The 22,166-nt window shown below is 42.4% G+C and overlaps 1 protein-coding gene across 2 annotated transcripts in view; it reads right to left on the reverse strand.

Moving 5' to 3' along the window:
• Positions 1-22,166, reverse strand: part of WDR19 (WD repeat domain 19) — a 108,455-nt gene that overhangs the window by 33,060 nt on the left and 53,229 nt on the right. For both annotated transcript variants that reach the window (XM_084626148.1, XM_084626147.1), the window contains 6 exons: positions 20,016-20,165; positions 19,147-19,294; positions 7,441-7,645; positions 6,675-6,834; positions 1,533-1,643; positions 1,030-1,139 (listed from right to left, as the gene is read on the reverse strand). In XM_084626148.1, the coding sequence (XP_084482274.1) occupies positions 1,030-1,139; positions 1,533-1,643; positions 6,675-6,834; positions 7,441-7,645; positions 19,147-19,294; positions 20,016-20,165 (884 nt within the window). The remainder of the gene's footprint in view (positions 1-1,029; positions 1,140-1,532; positions 1,644-6,674; positions 6,835-7,440; positions 7,646-19,146; positions 19,295-20,015; positions 20,166-22,166) is intronic.

The raw sequence follows: 22,166 nt of genomic DNA on the forward strand, positions 1-22,166 counted from the left end.
TATTTGCCGACTTAAACAAAATAGAAATAAGACATTTTTATTCCAAAATAAGAGGGTTCCCAGACTTGTTCCAAAACAACATAAGGTGTGAATTAAAATTGATTTAGTGATTTCAGTGCACATTTGCTTAGAAATAAGGCCTATGTCAGGGGTTTATGGCTGTCGTGCCAAAATCTTCTATGGTCCTAGGAAGTGAGCCTTCTAAAGCTCAAATGTCACTGGTGATGAGGCTGAATTTAACTTCTAAGGAGCTCCTTCATATGATCTCTTTGGTAGCGTAGAAACCTGGTACCGTGGGAAGCACTCTCTCAGCCACTGTTTTCCCATAAATCTCACTTATTTTACCAGACTAAGCCTGCTCAGTGGCTGCACACGGGTACATACTTGAAGCAGCCATGATCCCCTACCTTGATTTGGCAGCCAAAGGGAACAGGATATCAACCTGGTAGGGGCAGCTATATAGTTAGGTTTAAAAGACAAGGAGAGTAGGGTAGATTCCTTCTCTCTACCAGGGACTGCTGACCTGGAAGTCTGGCTCTCCTCTTTCACAAATATGCAGGAAATGGGATGACACAGGGTGACCTAGGAAGGAGAGGAATGGGCATTTAAGTACCAGGCTGTCTTCCACTCTCAACAGTGGAGATAAAAAGTGGCAGGTAGGAGAAAGCTACTCCAAGCTGACACTGGTCTGCAACTAAGCCTCTGGTTAACTGTCTATTTTGTTTGCGTTGGGAAGTTTACCAGTTGGCGTGGACTTCATTTTTTCTTTTATGGCCACTTAAATCAATCATGAGCAGCTACTTTTGTGAACCATGTCTCCAGAGTAGTTTTCTGTGGATACTCCCAATTTCCCTGGATTCAGCAGCTACAGGACCTCTCAGGGATTCTGTATAACACTGTAATGAGCTGAAGTGAGTCAAACAAATCAAGATCTTTGTGGAAATGCTTTCAGGACATCACTAGTATTTCTCTACTTAGTAGAAGTACGAGTTAAATATTACAATACTACATCTTTACAGGAAAACATACGTGAATTCAAGCTGCATAGCATACTCCTTTGATATGAACGGGATCTGGTCTGGGGCCAAACGCTTAGCCAGCTGTAATGCGCTGTCCCAGTGCTGCAAATCTCTTCTCATCTGTTAATAATAATAATAATTTCAAAAGAAATTATTTGAAGTCAGCTTTTTTTTTTGGAGGGGGGGGCAATCTTCTGATGTAAGCATCAAATACTGAATTATTATATTATTTTCTAGTATTAAAAATACAATTACCAATGTTAGAATCTTGACTGGATTCAACAGAAAGTTTGAGACAGATGATAACAAGAAGGTGTTACTGTAATAAGAGGCGTAATACATACTTATCTTAAGCAGTTGACAGACCCATATCATTATGACTCAAAATGTTTAGAAATACTACAAAACTGAGCAGAATTATCACCATGTAAAATAATCAGGTAGTAGTGTATATTAGGTTGGCAAGAAAAACAATTAACATCTGACAAAGTTTTTGGCAACTTAACTGGGTACCTCAAGTGCAGCAACAGGACAGGTGGATGCCAGATATAAATCCTGAGCCAGATTAAAGTCATTAGTAAACATGGCAAGATGTCCGGCTAAAAGGTTGTGGTCTTCTATTCCCTATAAAATAAAATAAAAATACTGAGTGCTACAACTGTCCAGATGATGACCCTATTACAAATTCTTGTCATCTATTACTAATTTTTAAAAGATTCTACAGATCCAACTACCAGGTCATGTCTGTGCATGTGTCACTCTTCACCCAGAAAAAATATGGCACACACTTTTACTGTATGATATGCACAGTGACATAATTTGTTAAAACCTCTCTCATTACACAAGAAATGGGACACTCCTCAACGTACATGTAAGGGCTGCCATCAAATAGGAAAGAGCAGATTCTACCCCCAATACACGGCAGTCAGCAAAATGTAAGGGCCCAATTTTAAAGCCCTCATTTGAACAGTTCCAATAAAGCTAATGGGACTCCTCACATAAGTAAGAGTTGCAGAAGTGGATACCCGTACAATACATACACAAATCAGAAATATTTTTTTTAGGGTTTTGGCATTTCACAAAAACAGCTGAGGCATTCAAATTGACACAGTTTTTCAGTGGTTTTTAAATGAGAAAATGTTTGAATGCCCTTACCATTAAAACTGTCCAATATCATATTCCTCCTGGAGGCATTCTGCACCAAAAAATTAAAAATTCTGTGCCAAAAATTAAAAATTCTGCACACAATATTTTAAAATTCTGCAAAATTCTGCAAATTGTGTGTGTGAAAATAACACTACATCATTGCACTAATTTCAGTTATTTGGGGAATCTATTTCAAAATACCTGTCAGCACGTATGTCTGTAACAATACAAACACACAAAATTTTCCCCAGGAGTAGAGAGTTAAAGAAACACCTATGACAACCCAGATCCTGTGTCTCTGCCCCCTTCCCGCCCCAACTCAGAGCCCAGCCAGGGGGCCAGACACCCACAACCCCTCCCCTGCCAGAGTGAAGCCATGCCTGCCCCCACAGCCAATACACCTGAACCCTCTCTCCCCCAGAGCCCAGCTGCGGGGCCCCCATGGGCCAGATACCCGCACCGTCTCCCATTCAGAGCCCAGCCACAGGACCCCATTGCCCAGATACCCACACCCGCCCAGAGCCCAGCCGTGATTCCCCAAGGCCTGATACCCACCCCTTTCCCCCCCACAGAGCCAGGGATGCAGAGGGAGAAACAGCCTGATGATCAGTCCCAGGCTTGCATGGAGTTTTTTGTGTGCCACCCTCTCCTTGCCTCAGGGCATGCTGGGAACTGCGGCTGCCAGGAACCTTCTAGCTCCTGCCCCCTCCCCCCAGCAGTGTCTTATGTGTGAGCTGGGCTCTGCTGGGTCTAGCAGCACTGCAGCCCATTTCTGTAGGGGAAAGGAAATTCTGCATTGCGCAGTGGTGCAGAATTCTCCCAGGAGTAAATATCAGCAATTTGCAATAGAACAGTCTAACATTTCCTATTTTAATATGCATTTTTAAGATGCACTATTGCAAAGTATTGATCTTAGTTACAATGTAACAATTATGAACATTTCTCAATAAAAACTATAAAAAAATGCTTCATTCTGAATGTCTTGATTGTCTCTGTAAAATCTATACTGTATGAGTAGACACATTGTTGTAACTATAGTATATATATTTGAACAGTATAGAAACTGAATGGAAAGAAGAACAGAGAGAAAGGAATGAGGAAAATGAAATAACATAAAAATGCTCCAATTTTCTGCTTTGTTTTCTTCAAATATATATTACTATGTATACATATATTGTTTTATTAATTTTGGATAAAAAACCCACATTAATGCAACATATTAAGGTTACCTACTTGAACACAAAAAAACTAGAAATGCAAAAGTTTAGTTTCTAAAGGTAATACGAACTCCCACACATTACACACACTATAAATATTACTTGTACATTTAGAAATCTAGTAATCAAAATTACTATATACCATTTACATACAGAATGTGCAAAAGCAAAACATCAACAAAGCAGTGAAAAGTAGTAAACAGAACATATTATTGCCGGCACCCAGTGCCAAGAGGCAAAACAACAGCAGGGGTTTGTTACCCGGTGTGTTTCACTCAATCATCACAACCAGCTGGAGAAGTAGAAAAGTTTATTTGCAGCTGCAAACAAGGTACAGGGAGAACAGAATCTCAAATCCTGCACACCAGAGCAGGTCATTACACACACTTTTATATTCCTTGATGCTACTGCACTACACATCAGCCAATTAAAAAACTTTGCACAAATATTCTGCCTTCCTTATGTGCGTTACAACAATGTTTATTTCCTGCAACCTCTAACAAGCATTCCTAGCAACTTAAACAACCAGCACATCCGGCCTGGCCTTGTAACTATCTCCTATTATTTTTAACTTGGCGTCAGCAAACCTTACACTATAAGGCATTATCTACGGCTGCAACATTGTTTTAAAAGCAAAAGAACTTACTCAAACCAGCCAGGCCTGAATTCTATTAAGGGGGTTAAGAAGAAGCCCTTAGGCCTTCAGCAGGAAGACTTCCTCAACCCTTATGGCCTTCCATCCCCTCGACTTAACTAGTGGCCATGCCCTGGGATCTCCAACAATATGGAAATATTTTTTTGTGACTTCATATACAAAAAATGAAATGATGACACTAATGTTATATATGTTATATTAAGAAAACCAAACAGAAAAATTATAAAGTAAAGTTTTGAACTAAAGCCTTTATAAGGGCTCTGAACCGTGAGGTGGACAAATTAACAACAAATATGACAACCAGGAGCAATCTTCATGACAACACATACACAATCCAGTTGCCAAATTCTGATTTTAGTTACACCATTGTCAATCCAGAGAGACTCCACTTATTTCAGTAGTTACCCCAAATGAGATCAGAACATAGCCTTAAGATTGTGAAATATGAGGAGAAAGCAGAAGCAACTGCAAAATTTCTTGGTGGGCTCACAAAATCTTTAAAAGCTCCTGTAGCTCACCTTAAAAAAAAAAAACGTAATAGAAATTTTAGTATTTAAACAGTGTTGGGAATTGTCTATGTTAGAGACAAAGGCCAAAAGAATTTGGTAATTTTTAACACTTCCAAAATGTGTAACTCACAGGTGCTTTGCAAGTAGTGCCATTTCAACCATATCAAAGTTTCAAAATCGGCGTTGTCCTGTCTTCTGTTTATTTCTAGAAACATAATACCGTGTTCTCCTTTCTCAGGAACTGTCAGAACCCAGAGGGTGACCCATAGATCTTGTGTTATGAGGAGTAAATAACACATTTTTAAAAATTACACAAAAACATAAGAAATGCCACAGTGAGTCAGACCAATGATCCATCTATCCCAATAACCTGTCTTCCGACAGTGGCCAATGCCAAGGGCTTCAGAGGGAATGAACAGAACAGGTAATCATCACGTGATCCTTCCCCTATTGCCCATTCCCAGCTTCTGGCAAACAAAGGTTAGGGACACCATTCTGCCCATTCTGACTAATAACCATTGATGGACCTATGGTCCATGAACTTGCCTAGTTCTTTTTTGAACCCTGTTATAGTCTTGGCCTTCACAACATCCTCTGGCAAAGAGTTCTACAGGTTGACTGTGTGTTGTGTGAAGAAATACTTCTTTTTGTTTGTTTTAAGCCTGCTGCCTATTAATTTCATTTGGTGACCCCCTAGTTCTTGTGTTATGAGAAGGAGTAGATAACACTTCCTTATTTATTTTTTCCACACCAGTCATGATTTTATAGACCTCAATCATATCCCCGCCCTTAGTCGTCTCTTTTCTAAACAGAAAAGTCCCAGTCTTATTAATCTTTTCTCATATGGAAGCTGTTCCATCCCCCTAATCATTTTTGTTGCCCTTTTCTGAACTTTATCCAATTCCAATATATCTTTTTTGAGATGGGGTGACCAGATCTGCACACGCTATTCAAGATGTGGGTGTACCATAGATTTATATAGAGTCAATATGATATTTTCTATCTTCTTATCTAATCCTTTCCTAATGATTCCTAACAGTCTGTTATCTTTTTTGACTTCTGCTGCACATTGAACAGATGTTTTCAGAAAACGATCCACAATGACACCAAGATCTCTTTCGTGAGTGGTAACCGATAATTTAGACCCCATCATTTTATGTGTGTAGTTGGGAGGGATTATGTTTTCTAATGTGCATTACTCTGTGTTTATCAACATTGAATTTCATCTGTCATTTTGTTGCCAAGTCCCCAGTTTTGCGAGATCCTTTTGTAACTCTTTGCAGTCTGCTTTGGACTTAACTACCTTGAATAGTTTTGTATCATCTGCAAATTTTGCCACCTCATTGTTTTACGCCCTTTTCCAGATCATTTATGAATATGTTGAATCGTACGGGTCCCAGTACAGACCCCTGCGGGGGACACCACTATTTACCTCTCTCCAGTATGAAAACTGACCATTTATTCCTATCCTTTGTTTTCCATCTTTTAACCAGGTACTGATCCATGAGAGCATCTTCCCTCTTATCTCATGACAGCTTACTTTGCTTAAGAGCTTTTGGTGAGGGACCTTGTCAAAGGCTTTCTGAAAAATCTAAGTACACTATATCCCCTGGATCACCTTTGTCCACATGCTTGTTGACCCCCTCAAAAGAATTCTAGTACACTGGTGAGGCATGATTTCTCTTTACAAAAACCATGTTGACTCTTCCCCAACAAATTGAGTTAGGCTTATCAGGCTGTAATTGCCAGGATCACCCCTGGAGCCTTTTAAAAAAATTGGCGTCACATTAGCTATCCTCCAGTCATCTGGTACACAAGCTGATTTAAATGAGAGGTTACATACCACAGTATACATACATGTAGTACTACAGTGCTAAATGCAAATCAACTAATTAAGGAGGGATTCCAGTAAGCATCTAACACATTCTGGAATATGCAAGCTGCCTAGAGATGGCTCTGGTTTCTCCTCAATACATACTCTTCCTCTCCCGCTAAAATACTGACACCACTAAAATAATTCTTCAATATAAACACACAACACCAGAATTCCAGCAATCTTAAAAGTGCATTTTAATCTTAATCTTTCATATTTTTACAAAAATGTTTGGTAATTATTTTAAAATGTTACCTTTATTTGCTCTAGTGACATCACCATCCCAACATTTCCAATTGTCCGATAAACACGTACCGCAAACTCCAATTCCATGTGATGTAGGCAAGCTCTGGCCAGCTCATTCCAACCAGATTGATCATTCAGAAGTTTGCATACCTCCCATGCTTCAGAAAACCTATGCACGGTGAAAAGCAAAACTAAAACGAACAGTTGCATTCAATGTGTATTTTATTAGAACATTTTCTTTTAAACCTCAAAAACTAGTTAACCTCAAAGCAGAGGGAAACTGGGGACTGACTAATTTCTAGGTTTGAGGGAAATTGCTAGGAGCCCTGTGACAGGAAAAAACAGGGCCACATGAAAACACCAGCCTCCAACGTATACAAAATTGCCCCACCTTTCTCCTTCAGAAAAATACTTTATTTCTCTAGCTTACTTCTCACTTTGCACTACACCCTCCCATTGTACTGTTTTTTGCTCCTTTAGAATGGAGGGAGTGGGTGGCATGCATTTTCAGCCAGTATTGAGGCAGAAGCTACCATGCAGCCCAGAATAGGTCTTGAATAAATTACTGTAGCTCTTACTTTACAGTAAGAAAAAGCATCATTGTGTCATTTGTTACTTGGCTACCCAGACAGACTAAGCACTTCTACGGAATGATGGTTCAATATAACTTTATCAATATTTAGCAAGAGATTTTTAGAACACCAGTGTATGCTGTACTGTGTGCTTCAATCACAGAAGGAAATGATTAACCCATATAATTAAAAAGCAGACCTACCTTTTCAGCATTAAAGTCTGAGTAAGTATTTGTTTCAGCTCATTAAACCCGGTGTCTTTCAAAATGCCAAGGAAACTATGAGTACTAAGATAGATATTGTTTGTTTTCCCACTCTGAGTCTGACAGGTTAATTCTCCATTATACAAAAGCAATGGTTTGTGGGAAAAGGGAACTTTTGTGCCACCTGCCAAAATAACCTTGGACCCTGTATTAGGAGATCAGAAAAAAAAAAGTTATTTAAAATGCTCCTTCATTATGACATGTTTAGCAACCAGTTGCAGTTGTGAACAGTTAAAAAACGTAAGAGTGAAGGAATCTTATTTTGAAAATCCCAACAGCTTTGTTCTTTTACCCTTTGGCATAGCAGCAGCACTACACCTGGACCAATCAGACTAATTCAAGGTCTCCTGTTTGGCATTCATCATTTACTGTATGTACCAAGTGTAAAAGTATATACCAAAAAAGAATTTGAAGAGCAACTAGCAAAAGACACAAAAAGTAAGAGCAATTTTTTTTTTAAGTACATCAGAAACAGGAAGCCTGCCAAACAATCAGTGGATGACAGAGGTGCCAAAGGAGCACTCAAGAAAGACAAAAAGCAAAATGACAAGTCTTCACTGCAGAGGATGTGAGGGAGATTCCCACACCTGAGGAGGAACTGTCCCAGACTGAAATGTCAATAGAGGAGGTTTTGGAACAAACTGATAAATTAAACAGTAATAAGTCACTAGGATCAGCCAGTATTCACCCAAAAGTTATGAAGGAACTAAAAAATATGAAATTGCAGAACTACTAACTATGGTATGTAACGTACCGTTTAAATCAGCCTCTGTAACAGATGACTGGAGGATAGCTAACGCAATGCCAATTTTTAAAAAAGGCTCCTAGCAATTACAGGCTGGTAAGCCTAACTTCAGTACCAGGCAAATTGGTTGAAACTATAGTAAAGAACAGAATTATCAGATACATAGATTAACACAATATTTTGCAGAAGAGTCATCATAGCTTTTGTAAAGGAAAACCATGCCTCACCAATCTATTAGAATTCTTTGAGGGTGTCAACAAGCGTGCTGATAAGGGTGCTCCAGTAGATATAGTATACTTGGACTTTCAGAAAGCCTTTATCTAGGTCCCAAACCTTAAGCTCTTAAGCTCCTAAAGGCTCTTAAGCAAAATAATCGGTCATGGGATAAGAGGTAAGGTCCTCTCATGAATCAGTAACTGGTTAGATACAGAAAACAAAATGTACGAATGGTCTATTTTCACAGTGGAGTGGGGTAAATAGTGGGGTACCTGAAAGAACTGTATGGGGACCTGTGCTGTTCAACATATTCATAAATGATCTGGAAAAGTGGGTAAACAGTGATGTGGCACAATTTGCAGACAATACAAAATTTCTCAACATAGTTAAGTCCAAAGCTGATTGTGAAGAGTTAAAAAGCGATCTCATCAATCCGGGTGACTGGAAAATGGCATATGAAATTCAATGTTGATAAGTGCGAAGTAGTGCACATTGGAAAACACTCAATTCTACACACAAAATGATGGGGTCTAAATTAGCTGTTACCAGTCAAGAAAGAGGTCTTGGTGTCATAGTGGATAGTTCTCTGAAAATGTCCGCTCAATGGCGCAGTGGCAGTCAAAAAAGCTAACCGAATGTTAGGAACCATTAGGAAAGGGATAGATAGTAAGACAGAAAAGAGGAGGTACCTGTAAGCAGAGGCTCTTTGAGATATGTGTAAACCCTCAGTGGAATACAAATAGGGATCATATGCACACCATGGGTCTGAAGTGGAGAATTAGAAAGTAGCGTCCATCGGTCTGCACATCCACCCTGACTTGCCTCATGGTTTCATCTGAAGAGATAAAAGGCGGGGCAGGCTGACTGCAACTCCAGTTCCTTCTCCACTGCAAATCCAGCAGATCTGCAGCAGAGGGGAAGGAGGGCAGGAAGCGGAATACAGATATGGGCCACGCATTTCGAAGAACCTCCAGTTATAGGTCAGCAAACTCCTCCTCTCCTTCTTCGAGAGATGGGCCCTATTGTATTCCATTGAGGGTGATTAACAAGTGGTACCTAAGTTGAAGGAGGATGCGAAGAAGCAGATGAAAGAGATAAGTGGAGGACAGCCATGCCTGGAGGAGGCATCCGTTACTGAGACATTCACCAAGACGTAATGTGCAGTAAAGATGTGTACCGAATTCCATGTGGCTGCTCTACATATATCCCAAAGCAGTACATTGTGGAGGCAGGCCATGGTTGAAACCTGGGCTCTCACAGAATGGCCTACACCCCTGAGGATAGTGGGAGGCCAGATAATTGATATAGTGTAATGCACCCCAAAATCCACTTGGAGATTAGCTGTGTAGAGATTGCCTGCCTCTTAACAGTTTCAGCTATTGCAACAATCAATCTGGGGGTTTTCCTGATTGGTCATGGCCTCTGTAGGTAGAAGGCCAAGGCCCCACGGACATGGAGGTAGTGGAGTTGCAGTTTCTCTTCAGAGTCGTGTGGTTTCAGGAAGAAAGCAGGTAAGTGAATGGATTGATTTTCGTGAAACTGGGAAATGACCATTGGCAAAAATTTGGAATGCAGGTGTAAGGAGACTTTATCTTTATAGAAAATCATGAAAGGAGGGTTTGCCATCATGGCCCCAAGTTCACTGACCCTTCTTGCTGAAGTGACAGCAATGAGGAAGGCAATCTTCATGGAGAGGGACATAGAACATGATGCCAGCAGTTGAAAGGGCGGTTGAGGTCCCACTGGGGAGTGATGGGTTGTACAGGTGGGAAGGTTCTGATGAGGCCTTTCCAAAACCTAGCAGTCAATGGTGAGTAAAGATAGAATGTTCCTCCACATGGGGCTGAAAGATGCTAATTGCTGCTAGGTGGACCTTAAGAGAGCGGAGGCCAAGCCCTGATGCCTTCAAGGACAGTAGGTAGTCCCGGAGGTGGGGAATCCCCACTCCTTCTGGGGAAAGTCCCTTGTACTCTGCCCCGGAGGAGAAGCATTTCCGCTTGGCTCGGTAACAACTCCTAGGGGATTCCTTCCTGCTGCTGGAGAGGATGTTTTGCATTTCTTATGAACACACCCCTTCCAGAGAATATGCCCATCCAATACCCTGCTCTGAGGTGAAATGCATGTGGATTGGGATGGTTGATGTCGCTGTTGTGCTGCGTCAGGAGATCGGGGAAAGCAGGGATGGGAATTGGGGGACAGGTAGACATACAAAGGAGGTTGGGAAACCAAAACTGTCTGGGCCAGGAGGGGATGATCAGGATGACTGTTGCTCTGTCTTGTCTGATCTTGTGTAGTACTCATGGTAGGAGTTAGAGAGGAGGGAAGACGTAATTGAGTTGGTCTGACCAGGAGAGGATGAGAGCATTGCTCTGAAGTGGTGCCTCGGACCTCCTCTGGAGCAATATGTGCTGCATTTTCTATTCACTGGGGATGCGAAAAGGTCTCTGGTCAGAGTTCCCCACTTGTTGAAGATGTCCTATACCATGGTGTCATGAAGTTTCCAATCGTGGTCAATCATGAACTGTGTACTGAGCAAGTCTGCAATCATGTTGTGTGCCCCTGGGAGATAGGCTGCAGATAAGATGATCTGGTGGGTGATGCACCAGTTCCAAAGGGTGACTGCTTCGGAGCACAGAGTCATCAACCTCGTGTCCCTGTTTGTTGCAAAGAGTCGTAGTGTTGTCCAACATTATGAGAATCTGATGGGAATGGATGAGCAGGAGAAAGGCCTGACATGCCATCCTTACAGCTCAGAGCTCCAGAATGTTGGTGTGCATTCTGGACACCCAAAGAGTCCATGTTTCCTGTGTCATGTATTCACCCATGTGCGCTCCCCAGCCTAGGAGGGATATGTTAGTGATAACTGTCTTGTGTGGGGAGCGAGGGTGGGAAGGGAACCCCTACGTGTTCCCTCTACCAGTGGAGGGACGAGATTACCACGCGTTTGTGTGGGGGGGAGGCCTGTGAGCACGAGGTCCACAGCATGATGGTTGGGTGAGTAAACCAACTGCAGCCACATCCGGAGGCAGTGAAGATGGAGATTTATATGCATGAGGCCATGTGTCCCAGGAAGGATAGGAAAGTCCTGGCTATGACTGAAGGACTGTTGACTACACGAGTTATGAGTTCTTTCAGGGTCTGGAACCTGTCCCATGGTAGGTAGGTTTATGCAGAGACTGAGTTGATAGTGGCCCCTATAAAGTCTAGGTATTACATGAGATTTAAGGTTGATTTTTGGCATTGATATTGACCAAGGGAGAACAAAGGGGGATAAGCAACATGGATGTTAAAACCTGGGCTTCATGTCTGGACCGTTTTGCTGAGCCAGTCATTGAGATATGGGAATACGAGGATCCCATAACTCCTGATTTGGGTTGCTACAATGGAGAAAACCTTGGTGAAAACTCTAGGAGCTGAGGTAAATCCACACAGTTTATTAATACATTTAGCACAGTCACAAACACCCCAACTCAGTAAGGTAGATAGAGATACTACAGAATGTACATTTGCACATCCATAAGGAGTATCAAAAGAAAGAAAAAACAAAAACTGTACTTACCAGAAAGTATTGAAAGCTCAGTCTTCCCCCTCCCCACGCTCCATATGTCCTAGAGACTGTAGCCCATATCCTGTACTCTGCCAGGCTAACAGTCTCTGGACCTTTAATATGTGATTTCTAAGCCAATAGGAAATGAAAAGTCACTGAGGCTTTGACCAGCAGCTAACATGTTTCTATAAAAATCTGGGGGGAGCATGGGCTGTTATAGCAGCGACAAGGAAGAGATGAGAGAAAACATGGGTGGAAATCAAATCAGTGTCTTGCATGTCTGTACACTAAAGTAAGTAGTATGAGGTATAAGCAGGAAGAACTTGAAATGCTAGTTAATAAACACAACTATGACATAGTTAGCACCACAGAGACCTGATGGGATAATACGCATGACTGGAATATTGGTACAGAAGGGTACAGCTTGCTCAGAAAGAACAGGCAGGGAAAAAAGGGAGGTCGTGTTGCCTTATATATTAAAAATGTATACACTTGGACTGAGGTTGAGCTGGAAATAGGAGACAGACTTGTTGAAAGTCTCTGGATAAGGACAAAAGGGGTAAAAAACAAGGGCGATGTCATGTAGGAGTCTACTACAGACCATGTTATCAAGAAGATGACGTGGATGAGGCTTTTTTTAAACAACTAACAAAATCATCCAAAGCACAGGAAGTGCTGGTATTGGGGGACTTTAATGACCCAGACATTTGTTGGGAAAAATAATATGGCAGGGCATAGATTATCCAACAAGTTCTTGGAATGTACTGGAGGCAATTTTTTATTTCAGAAGGTGGAGAAAACTACTAGGGGAGAGGTTGTTCTAGATTTGATTTTGACAAATAGGGAGGAACTGGTTGAGAATTTGAAAGTGGAAGGCTGCTTAGGTGAAAGCGATCATGAAATGGTAGAGTTCATGATTCTAAGGAATGGTAGGAGGGAAAACAGCACAATAAAGATAATGGATTTCAAGAAGGACGACTTTAGCAAACTCAGGGAGTGGCAGGTAAGAGCCCATGGGAAGCAAGTCTAAGGGGGAAAACAGTTCAACAGAGTTGTTATTTTTTAAAGTGACATTACGGGCACAAGCTCAATCTATCCCATTGCGTAGGAAAGACCGGAAGTATGGCAAGAGACAACCCTCTCTTAACCAGGAAATCTTCAATGATCTAAAACTGAAAAAAAGCCTACAAAAAGTGGAAACTAGGTCAAATTACAAAGCATGAATATAAACAAATAAACAGGGACAAAATTAGAAAGGCCAAGGCAAAAAATGAGATTAAACTAGCTAGAGACATAAACGGTAACAAAAAACATTATACAGATATATTAGAAGCAAGAGAAAGAACAAGATCAAGGGTAGGCCCATTACTCAGTGAGGGAGGAAAAACTACAACAGAAAATGTGGAAATGGCAGAAGTGCTAAATTACATTTGTGTTTCAGTTTTCACCAAAGAAATTTAGTAGCAACTGGACATCTAACATAGTGAATGCCAGTGTAAATGAAGTAGGATCAGAGGTTAAAATAGGGAAAGAAAAAGGTAAAAATTAGTTAGACAAGTTTGATGTCTTCAGGTCACCAGGGCCTGATGAAATATATTCTAGAATACTCAAGGAGCTGATCGAGCAGATATCTGAGCCATTAGCAATTATTTTCGAAAAGTCATGAAAGATGGGAGAGATTTCAGAGGACTGGAAAAAGGGCAAATATAGTGCCAATCTATAAACAGAGAAATAACGACAACCTGGGGAATTACAGACCAGTCATCTTAACTTCAGTACCTGGAAAGACAATGGAGCAAATAACGGAGCAATCAATTTGGAAACACCTAGAAGATAATAAGGTGATAAGTAACCATCAGCATGAATTTGTCAAGAACAAATTGTGTCAAACCAACCTAACAGATGTCTTTGACAGGGTAACAAGCCTTGAGGATACGGGGGAAGTGGTAGATGTGATATTTCTTCACTTTAGTGAGGCTTTTGATACGGTCTCACATGACCTTCTCTTAAACAAACTAGGGAAATACTACCTCAATGGAGTTACTATAAGGTGGGTGCATAACTGTTTGGAAAACCGTTCCCAGACAGTAATCAGTGGTTCAGTGTCAAGCTGGAAGGGCATAACGAGTGCGGTCCTGTGGGGATCAGTTCTGGGTCTGGTTCTGTTCAGTATTTTCATCAATGATTTAGATAATGGCATAGAGAGTACACTTATAAAATTTGCAGATGATACCAAGCTGGGAGAGTTTGCAAGTGCTTTGGAGGATAGGATTAAAATTCAAAATGATCTGGACAAACTGGAAAAATGGTCTGAAGTAAATAAGATGAAAATCAATAAAGACAAATGCAAAGTACTCCACTTAGAAAGGAACAATCAGTTGCGCGAACATAAAATGAGAAATGACTGCCTAGGAAGAAGTATTGCAGAAAGTAATCTGGGGGTCATAGTGGATCACAAGCTAAATATTAGTCAACAACATCACACTGTTGCAAAAAAAGTAAACATCATTCCAGGGTGTATTAGCAGGAGTGTGGTAAGACAGACAAAAAGTAATTATTCTGCTCTACTCAGCACTGATTAGATCTCAACTAGAGTACTGTGTCCAGTTCTGGGCACCACATTTCAGGACAGATGTGGACAAATTGGTGAAAGTCCACAGAAGAGCAACAAAAATGATTAAAGGTCTAGAAAACATGACATATGAGGGAAGATTGAAAAAATTGGGTTGTTTGGTCTGTAGAAGGGAAGACTGAGAAGGGACATGATAACAGTTGGCCTCCAGGAGCTATCCCACAGTGCTCCATTGTGACCGCTCTGGACAGCGCTCTCAACTCGGATGCACTGGCCAGATAGACAGGAAAAGCCCCGCGAACTTTTGAATTTCATTTCCTGTTGGGCCAGCTGATCAGCACAAGTGACCATGCAGATCTCATCAGCAGAGGTGATCATGGAGTCCCAGAATCACAAAAGAGCTCCAGCATGGACAGAACAGGAGGTACTAGATCTGATCGCTGTATGGGGAGATGAATCCGTGCTATCAGAACGCCATTCCAAAAGATGAAATGCCAAAATATTTGAAAAAATCTCCAAGGGCACGAAGGACAGAGGCTATCACAGGGACCCGCAGTAGTGCCATGTGAAACTTAAGGAGCTCAGGCAAGCCTACCAAAAAACCCAAGATGCAAACGCCCGCTCGGGGTCAGAGCCCCAGACATGCCGCTTGTATGATGAGCTGCATGCAATTCTAGGGGGTGCCCCTACAACTACCCCACACCTGTACGTGGAGTCCTGCAAGGAAGTTTCACGCAACAGGGATGAGGATTTTGAGGATGAGGAAGATGATGAGGAGGGGGAGGTTGAAGATAGTGCACACCAGGCAAGAGGAAAAACTGTTCTCCCCGACAGCTAGGAACTGTTTATCACCCTGGAGACAGTACCCTCCCAACCCGGACTCCCGGACCTTGAAGGCGGAGAAGACACCTCTGGTGAGTGTACCTTTGTAAATATAATCCACGGTTTAAAAGCAAGCGCGTTTAATGATTAATTTGCCCTGAAGACTTGGGATGCATTCGCAGCCAGTACAGCTACTGGAAAAGTCTGTTAACGTGTCTGGGGATGGAGCGGAAATCCTCCAAGGACATCTCCATGAAGCTGTTGGAGGTACTCCCAAAGCCTTTGCAAAAGGTTTCTGGGGAGGGCAGCCTTATTGCATCCTCCATGGTAGGACACTTTACCACGGCAGGCCAGTAGTACATAGTCTGGAATCATTGCATAAGAAAGCGTGGCAGCGTGTGGTCCCAGTGTTTGCTGGCATTCAAGCAACATCCGTTCTTTATCTCTCTGTGTTATCCTCAGGAGAGTGATATCATTCATGGTCACCTGGTTGAAATAGGGGAATTTTATTAAGGGAACATTCAGAGGTGGCCGTTCCTGCTGCGCTGTTTGCCTGTGGCTGAAAAGAAATCATCCCCGCTGTTAGCCACGCGGTGGGGTGAGGCGTGAAGCAATCATCCCAGAGAATTTGGTGGGGGCGGGGTTTAGCTGGGTTTGTGCTGCATGTTAACCCGAAAACATCAGCCCCTCCTTTTAAATGGCCAATGTGTCTTTTTCAATTTTACTCTCCCTTTTTTTCCTCCTGCAGCTGCAAATGTTTAAACGCTGCCACTAGCATCTCCGTCCCAGAGGCTAGCGCAGATAAGGAGGCAAAAAAACCACACTTGCAATTAAATGTTCTCTGAGCTCATGCAGTCCACCCAAACTGAAAGAGCCCAGCAGAACGTGTGGAGGCAGACAATGGCAGAGTCCAGGAAAGCACAAAATGAACGCAATGACAGAAAGTGGGAGCAACAGGAGAGATGGCAGGATCAAGAGGAAAGGTGGCGGCAGCATGATGAGAGGAGGCAGGATGCAATGCTGAAGCTACTGGAGGATTAAACTGATATGCTCCGTTGTATGGTTGAGGTGCAGGAAAGGCACAGACTGCCACTGCAGCCCCTGTGTAACCAACCGTCCTCCTCCGCAAGTTCCATAGCCTCCTCACCCAGATACCCAAGAATGCGGGAGGGCGGGGGGCCGGCCCTCCGGGCTCCCAACCACTCCACCCCAGAGGACTGCCCAAGCAACAGAAGGCTGGCATTCAAAACGTTTTGAAGTGCAGTGTGGCCTTGTCCTTCCCTCTTCCCCCACCCCACCCGGTGCTGCCCTCCTCCCCCACCCCTCTCGGGCTACCTTGGCAGTTATCCCCCTATTTGTGTGATGAATTAATAAAGAATGCATGAATTTGAAACAACAATAACTTTATTGCCTCTGCAAGCAGTGATCGAAGTGGGGAGGGGAGGGCAGTTGGCTTACAGAAAAGTAGAGTGAACCAAGGGGGCAGGTTTTCATCAAGGAGAAACAAACAGAACTATCACACTGTAGCCTGGTCAGCCATGAAACCGGTTTTCAAAGCTTCTCTGATGCGCAGCGTGCCTGGCTGTGCTCTTCTAACCATCCTGGTGTCTGGCTGTGTGTAATCAGCGGCCAGGCGATTTGCCTTAACTTCCAACCCTGTCATAAATGTCTCCCCCTTACTCTCACAGATATTGTGGAGTACACAGCAAGCAGTAATAACAATGGGAATATTGGTTTCGCTGAGGTCTAACTGAGTCAGTAAACTGTGCCAACGCGCTTTTAAGCGTTTAGACTGTACATTCTACCACCATTCTGCACTTGCTCAGCCTGTAGTTGAACAGCTCCTGACTACTGTCCAGGGTGCCTGTGTATGGCTTCATGAGCCATGGCATTAAGGGGTAGGCTGGGTCCCCAAGGATAATGATAGGCATTTCAACATCCCCAATGGTTATTTTCTGGTCTGGAAAGTAAGTCCCTTGCTGGAGCTGTTCATACAGACCAGAGTTCCTGAAGATGTGAGCGTCATGTACCTTTCCCGGCCATCCCACATTGATGTTGGTGAAACGTTCCTTGTGATCTACCAGTGCTTGCAGCACCACTGAAAAGTACCCCTTTCAGTTTATGTACTGGCTGCCTTGGTGGTCCGGTCCCAAGATAGGGATATGTGTTCCGTCTATCGCCCCACCACAGTTAGGGAATCCCACTGCAGCAAAGCCATCCACTATGACCTGCACATTTCCCAGAGTCACTACCCTGGATAGCATCAGCTCAGTGATTGCATTGGCTACTTGGATCACAGCAACTCCCACAGTAGATTTGCCCACTCCAAATTGATTCCCAACTGACCGGTAACTGCCTGGTGTGGCAAGCTTCCAGAGGGCTATTGCCACTCGCTTGTGAACTGTGATGACTGCTCTCATTTTGGTATGCTTGCGCTTCAGGGCAGGGGAAAGCAAGTCACAAAGTTTCATGGAAGTGCCCTTACGCGTGCGAAAGTTTCACAGCCACTGGGAATCATCCCAGACCTGCAACACTATGCGGTCCCACCAGTCTGTGCTTGTTTCACGGCCCAGAATCGGCGTTCCATGGCATGAACCTGCCCCATTGCCACCAGGATGGCCAAACTGCCGGGGCCCATGCTTTGAGAGAAGTCTGTGTCCATGTCCTCATTGCTCTCGTCACCATGCTGTTTACAATGCTCATAACTGCCACAGTTATCTGAGCGGGCTCCATGCTTGCTGTGGTATGGCGTCTACAGGAGAGCAGAGTTGCAGGGGAAGCGGTGATTCGATGACCAGTTTTGCAGACCTACTGCACTGTCTGCTGCCAGGACACAACAGCTGAGCAGGCTGCACGCTTGCCGGGGTATGGCGAGCCAAGAGAAGCCGAGCAGAGTTGCAGCGGAAGCGGCCCTGCGAGACCACCAGGAGAGCAGAGTGCCAGCGGAAGTGGTCGTTCAGTGACAACTATGGTTTGCAGACTTACTGCACTGTCTGCTGAAAGCAGTATGGTGCCCGCACGGAAAAAAGGCGTGAAACGATTGTCTGCTGTTGTTTTCACGGAGGGAAGGGCGACTGACGACATGTACCCAAAACCACCTGCGACAATGTTTTTGTCCCATCAGGCATTGGGAGCTTAACCCAGAATTCCAATGGGCGGTGGAGACTGCAGGAACTGTGGGATAGCTAACCACAGTGCAATGCTCCGAAGGTCGACGCTAGCCTCGGTACTGTGGACGCACTCTGCCAACTTAATGTGCTTAGTGCATTAGTGTGGGGACACACAATCGACTGTATAAAATCACTTTCTAAAAAATCAACTTCTATAAATTTAACCTAATTTCGTAGTGTAGACATACGCTTAGTTGAGAACCACTACACTAGATGACCTCGATTAAAATTCTGCTTAAAACTGAAATGAGTTTTGTGATCCTGTTCCCAGCAGACATTTCTCACAAATATTCAACATAACTTGCAGGCTAAAGGCCATGGACTAGAGTAGTAGGAAATCTGCAGGTTAGGACTGAAATGCCTTGTGGGAGCTGTGTGGAGAAACTTGCACAGTATCTGCCTGCTCTGTGGTGGCCAATACTTACCAGTAGCAGTACTATTATTGACATGCAGCAAATTCACATGAAAATACAAATTAAAAGGCAATATTTAATATTATTGTCTAACATGTTCTAACTTTAATTGCCATGAAATGTCAGACAGCTAATAAGATTAACTAAAGTATTTACAGTACCTTGTATGGTATCCTTATGGAAGACATAAGTATATATTTTATCATCATCGTAAGCAGCAAATACACCTTTATCTATTGGCCAATTTTCCCACAGAATGCCTTTAATGGTTGGTGGAAAATTTGGGATCTCATGAACACCATCATTTACCTACAAAAAATAGTAATGTAAAATTATTTACTAAGCAGAAAGCAAATGAGACACATTGAATAGTGTGATCAGTTCTGGTCACCCATCTCAAAAAAGATGTAAAAGGAATAAGTGGTCCAGAACTGGGCAATGAAAATTACTGAGGACATTAGAAGACTTTTATATGGGTAGAAACTGGGAATAGTAGAATTATTTAGTTTAGAGAGAAGATGAATAATGAATGTTATTAAGAAGGTAAACTGCGTTCTCCTCATTTGCCTTTCTTATAAGACAAGAACAAGGGGGCACAGTGAAGTACATTTATAACTAATACAAATTTTATTACTACACAACACACATTTGTCTATGGAACTCTCTGCTTCAGATGTTGAGTCCAAGAGCATAACAGGCTTAAAAATGAGACATTAATATGGATAATGAGAAAATACACAGTAACATTAGATAAGATAAAGTAATTATAAACAGTACGTAAACCAACTGCCTGGGGTTAAGAAGAAATTTTTTCCACGGGCAAGCTTGGTCTGATCTGGTGTGGAGATTCTATGTCCCTATATTATCACTAGGCTATTCCCTCTGCCACCTCACTTTTTTTTTTGGGTGGCAAATCAGTCCAATTGGCACATGTTTCTTTATGCTGTGATAAAACACACCATGAGTAGAAATAACTTACAGAGAACTCTGCTTGTAAGTAAAGTGGAATGAATGTCCTGAATTGACTTACTGGGTAATACACAAAGCCATCACTTTTGTCATCAATGAAAACCAATCTGGTTCCATTGGGGTCTGGAAAGATTTTTCTCACACTGACAGGATGCCGATATTCATTCACGTATTGCCAGTCTTCAATGTAGAAATAGTGAATAACACCTGTCTAATAATAAATAATAGAACAATCAGAATACTGGTACTACACAAGTAACTACACTGGACCCTCGCTAGAACATGGGATTTGGGATCCATGCGCGGTACAGCGTTAACGCAGGGACCGCATTATAGCGGGACTACGTTAAAATGAATTGCAATTAAAGTAATTAAATTTGGGATCCATGGCCGCAACCACGTTATATGCGAATCTGCGCTATATAGACACGTGTTCTAGCAAGGGTCCAGTGTATAATATAAACAATGTTGAGGTAATTCTTTTTGATGGAGTCACTCTAATGTTACTCCATTTTGGTTTGTCCTATCTTGGAGTGCTAAGCGTAAGGAGTATTTAAGGAAGAGCAATTGCAGTGTCTTTGGCCTTCTTTTCCCCATTGGAAGCTGCTCTGGGGGAGATGACAGGAGAATCTAGGGCATTTTTTGAGGCAACCTTGATTCCTGTGTGAATGTGTTCTCCTGGTTGCCAAAGAGGCAAAAGTACTCTTCAATATACTCTGGTAGAACAGAGGAGCAGAAAAAACACTTTATCTCTAGTCCCTTGGCTGAGCATTCCCCCCCCCCCCCCCCCGACGCAGCGCTGTAGCAAGGGAAAGCTGCAAAATCAGCTCAAAGAAATTTATCCCCCTCTCAAATATTTAGAATTCTGAGCCAAATGGATCAAAAACCATCTAGAAGTGGAATATGAGTTTAGAAAAGTGCTGGAGAAAAAATGAGAGATTTCCCTGTGCCCATGGTCTGCAGACGAAGGTCTGCTACATTCTATACCGTTCTGGAAGCAGAGAGAATTGGATGGCTCTCTAGAGCAGGGTTTCTCAAACTTCATTGCACCATGACCCCCCTCTGACAACAAAAATTACTACACGATCCCAGGAAAGGGGATCGAAGCCCGAGCCCCAGCACCCCAGGCTGGGGGGCCAAAGCCCAAGCCCTGCCATCCTAGCGGGTGCCGAAGCTTGAGGACTTCAGCCCTCGTGGGTGGAGCTCAGATTTTGCCTTCAGCCCCAGCAAGTCTAACGCCAGCCCATGCAACCCTTTTAAAACAGGGTCCTGACCCACCCTGGGGTCCCAACCCACAGTTTGAGAAAAGCTGCTCTAGAGAGAAGGGCTTAGCATGTAGTATCCAGAGCTATCAAATTTGTCTCTGTCTCCATATAGCAAGTGTGATGCTCTTAAAATCTGTGTACCTACCTTAGAAAAAAAGTGAATTAGTTATTTAATTAATGCTATATTTTAATATGGAGAAATCTTTTAGGGATTCTTTCCATTTTCCTCTTATATGTACAGAAGATATTTTAAAAATCACACAAAATAGCCAATTGTAAAACTCTTACACACCCCATTGTTCAGCTGTGAATTCAGTATCTTATATTAAATCAGTAACATCTTAGAAAAAATAATTTAAAAAAATGAAATAACCAAAAAGCCCAATAATTAATTGCAAAAATCACTAATGAGCTTTTTAACTATGTTACTAAGCCAATGATGGTGTTGGAGACTGAAATGCTACCTTTCCTTTGGAAATCCCGCATAGCATCTTATGTAGAGTAATTAAGGGCTCAATCCTTTGAAGTACTTTGTACCCTGAACTTCCATTGAAATCAGTAGCAGTGGAAGGTATTCAAAACCCCACAGAAAGTGATCATCATATCGAAGGTTTGAGCCCATGGGATACTGAAGCTCTAACATCTCACCCAAAGGTCTTTTACAGCACAACAGAATGTTCTACTGAACCATTAACTGGCCAAAAGGTTGTACATTTTCAAAACTTTTTCTTTGATAAATTGAACAAGAAAATTATTTACTTTATGGTTTACAGTGGAAATAATATCACTACTATAAAATAAAGGAACAGAAGCTCTTCTGACAGTTTTAAAATGTACTAACAACTGCACATGATGTTTTAAAGGGAAGTTATATAAATGTCAGAAACAACTTGACTCAGAGAGACATGTTGTAGTTTTACTGTCTTAAACCTTGTCTACAGTCTTGC

Source organism: Lepidochelys olivacea (assembly GCF_965140295.1).
Source record: "Lepidochelys olivacea isolate rLepOli2 genome assembly, chromosome: 4".
In the NCBI taxonomy this organism is placed as follows: domain Eukaryota; kingdom Metazoa; phylum Chordata; order Testudines; family Cheloniidae; genus Lepidochelys; species Lepidochelys olivacea.